Source organism: Rutidosis leptorrhynchoides, chromosome 9 (genome assembly GCF_046630445.1).
Source record: "Rutidosis leptorrhynchoides isolate AG116_Rl617_1_P2 chromosome 9, CSIRO_AGI_Rlap_v1, whole genome shotgun sequence".
Lineage (NCBI taxonomy): Eukaryota > Viridiplantae > Streptophyta > Magnoliopsida > Asterales > Asteraceae > Rutidosis > Rutidosis leptorrhynchoides.
This window is the reverse complement of record NC_092341.1, coordinates 93,245,795-93,248,752: the sequence shown is the minus strand read 5'-3', so window position 1 is coordinate 93,248,752 and position 2,958 is coordinate 93,245,795. Positions and strand designations below refer to the sequence as shown.

Here is a 2,958-nt window from a genome sequence, read left to right as displayed (position 1 = left end):
TGAGAGTGATGAAAGATGAATTACAGCCGTACGAGATCTCACCCTTCTCCCCAAAAGACTGAACCGCCAAGATTAAATCCTCTTTAATAATTGCCCAAAACTTCTTGAAAAAACGCATGTTGAAACCATCCGGTCCCGGGGCTTTGTTGCTCGCACACTCATTTATTGCTCCCCAAATTTCCTCCTCAGAAAAAAATCCTTCAAGTCTATCCGCCTCCTCTTCTGTGATCCGATTGCAGCTGATCCCTTATTCAAGACAAATCTGTTCGGCAATATTCACTTCGTGTACAATAGGCCCACTAGGCCCATTTGCTGGAGAAGAGTTTCTTGTATTGTCCAGTCCACCTGTGGCCAACTTAAATGATCTGAATCCACCAAAAATTCTCGGCCCGTGATCCATTTTTTTAGCGAATTGATTTTTAAAATGATTGAAGATCGTATCCTTGACGAGTACCGGGTCTTCTTGCCAAACCCCGTCGACCACTAAACCCCGAAAATTACTCTTATTATATTTACGACGTAATGTGGCATGAAAAAACTTTGAGTTTTCATCCCCATCTAAAATCCACTTAACTTTCGCTTTTTGTTTCAACATGTTCGATTTCACCTTTTCCTTTTCCACCCAATGCCTTCGACAATCCAACCACTTTGCACGATCTAAGACACTAAGAATGTTGGATTCCGCTTTTAGTTCCCATTCCATGGCTTCCTTTTTAAGCGCATTTATTTCCGAGTCAAGAGAACCAAATTTATTGTGGCTCCAACTTTTTAAAGCCACTTTAACATTTTTCAACTTGTCCCTAAACGCACAATCTTTTCGTGAACCTACAATAGGTTGTTCCCACGCCTCTTTAATTACCTCACCTACATCCACACAATTAAACCATTCATCGAATACTTTAAAGGGTCTCGGTCCATAGTCTAATACTTTATCACGAAGAATTAGAGGACAATTGTCCGAGAGATGTCGATCTAGTGTAATAATTGAAAGATCTTCCCAAAGTTGAAGAAACCCATCCGAGACCAAAACTCTATCAAGTTTACTAAACTTTAGCCCATCATCACTAATCTTAGTAAACTTTCTCCCACTAATTGGAATCTCAACTAAACAATTTCTTGATACAAAATCATTGAACAAATCGGCTCTACCTTGATGAAATTGCGTGTTCAACCGTTCCGAACTAGACCTAACTTCATTGAAATCTCCACACAAAAGCCATTTACTATTACTACTACCCATTAGTTTGTCCAAGAGATCCCACATAATTATCTTCTTATGATCTTTATGAGGCCCGTAGATATTGACAATTATTGATTCCTCCCCGGTAGTTTTCCATTTCCCCCTTATTGCGACAAAGAAATCACAACTTGTAGTGCCATCTACTTCGAATGCATTTTTGTCCCAAACCATTAAAAAACCCCCCGATTTACCAACCGCACCTTTTTGAATAAACCCACAATTTAAATCACCCCATAAAGAATGCACCCAAGAGTCGGATACATCCTTACACTTTGTTTCTTGAAAAACCGCCACCCAAGGTCTTTCCTTTAAACAAATACTACGAACCCACCCGGATTTCCCTTTTACCTTGAAACCCCGAATATTTAATGAAATAATCTTCATGATGAAAACGAAGACAAACGAAAAAGTGATGATTAACTTACAGTGGAGTTGAGGTGTTCCACCTCAACCCGATTTTCTCCCCATAATTCCTGATCTCCTCGTTGTTGAAAGCCTTGGATTTATCATCGCTTCTCTTAATCATTGGAGAGTTAACCTCAATTAATTTTTTTCCTTTCCTTCTCCCCTTTTTCCCAAAAGTTTTACAATTATACGAGTTGCCTGACCCACATTTGGATTCACACCTAAACCTATTTTTAAATCGCATAATCCTCGATGATGCCCTACAATTAGTCATTGCGATCAAGTAACAATCACTGCAATATGACACTTCTGTAGTTCTTCTCCTTGACTTCTTGGTATTCTTGTTGACTTCAGAAGCATTGGAGTCGAATTCAGCACTATCAGAACCGTAAGTGGACCCAATATTCCCTGAATTATTCTCATTCTTCTTACCCTTCTTGTTCGTTTTGGCCTTACATTTTGGTGGTTTGGAACTCTTGCTTTTATTAACTCTCCCCTTACTTGCACAAGGATGATTATTAGCCCTATCTGCTTCACCTAAATTCCTGTTGGCCGAGCCTGAAAAGTTATTACCCTCCTCCTCAGTTCCATCAAATGTAACTGGATCCTTCTGATTTTTGTTATCTAGATTATTTATCCCATTCTCCCCTGGCCCAACATTCTCCCCTGGCCCAACATCACAGCTGTTACTACCCTTATTCTCCTCTGGCCCAATAACCCTACCCAATACTATCTTCATGGTTAAGCCCAATGCCCTTTAATCCTATTTCACACTTATTAGGAGGATGCATCGACCCAGGTGCATAATTATTATCTATATCACGCGCCCGTACTCTAGGGTTTCCCTCATCATTATTTTCTGCATTGGGGATTTCATTCTGACAATTAATACTCTCGGGTGTTTCAACAACCACCTCTGTCCCCTCTCCTTTTCCACCAGTCCCAAAGTTGCCTGACTCTTCGTCTTCAGCTGCCTGAATCTTTGAGGAAGTCGGAATTCCATCCATCTCCTCGCCGGAATCTCTTGAATCACCGGAGGAAAGAAAGTCGCCATCCTCCTCATCACTATTAAGAACTTTGTTTAATAGACTAAACTCATCATCGCCTCTTCGAGCTTCGTTATCATCACTATTATCATTACTTTGATAATCATCTTAGTCAATTGAATCGGAATCTGAGTAATAGTGGTTCCTGAAATAACAACATGTCTGATTGTCATGCCTATTGCCAAAACAATCTGGATCCTCCTCTTTGGTCACTAACTTTACATCTTCATTAACAGTCACGAAATAAGTCAGCCTTCGAACACCCAC

The 2,958-nt window shown here is 40.2% G+C and overlaps 1 protein-coding gene across 1 annotated transcript; it reads right to left on the bottom strand.

The window, feature by feature from the left end:
• Window positions 1-247: 247 nt before the first annotated feature.
• On the bottom strand, window positions 248-1,624 carry LOC139868256 (uncharacterized). The gene has a single exon (XM_071856583.1). The coding sequence runs from the start codon at window positions 1,622-1,624 to the stop codon at window positions 248-250; it is 1,377 nt and encodes a 458-aa protein (XP_071712684.1).
• Between the last annotated feature and the right edge of the window lie 1,334 nt (window positions 1,625-2,958).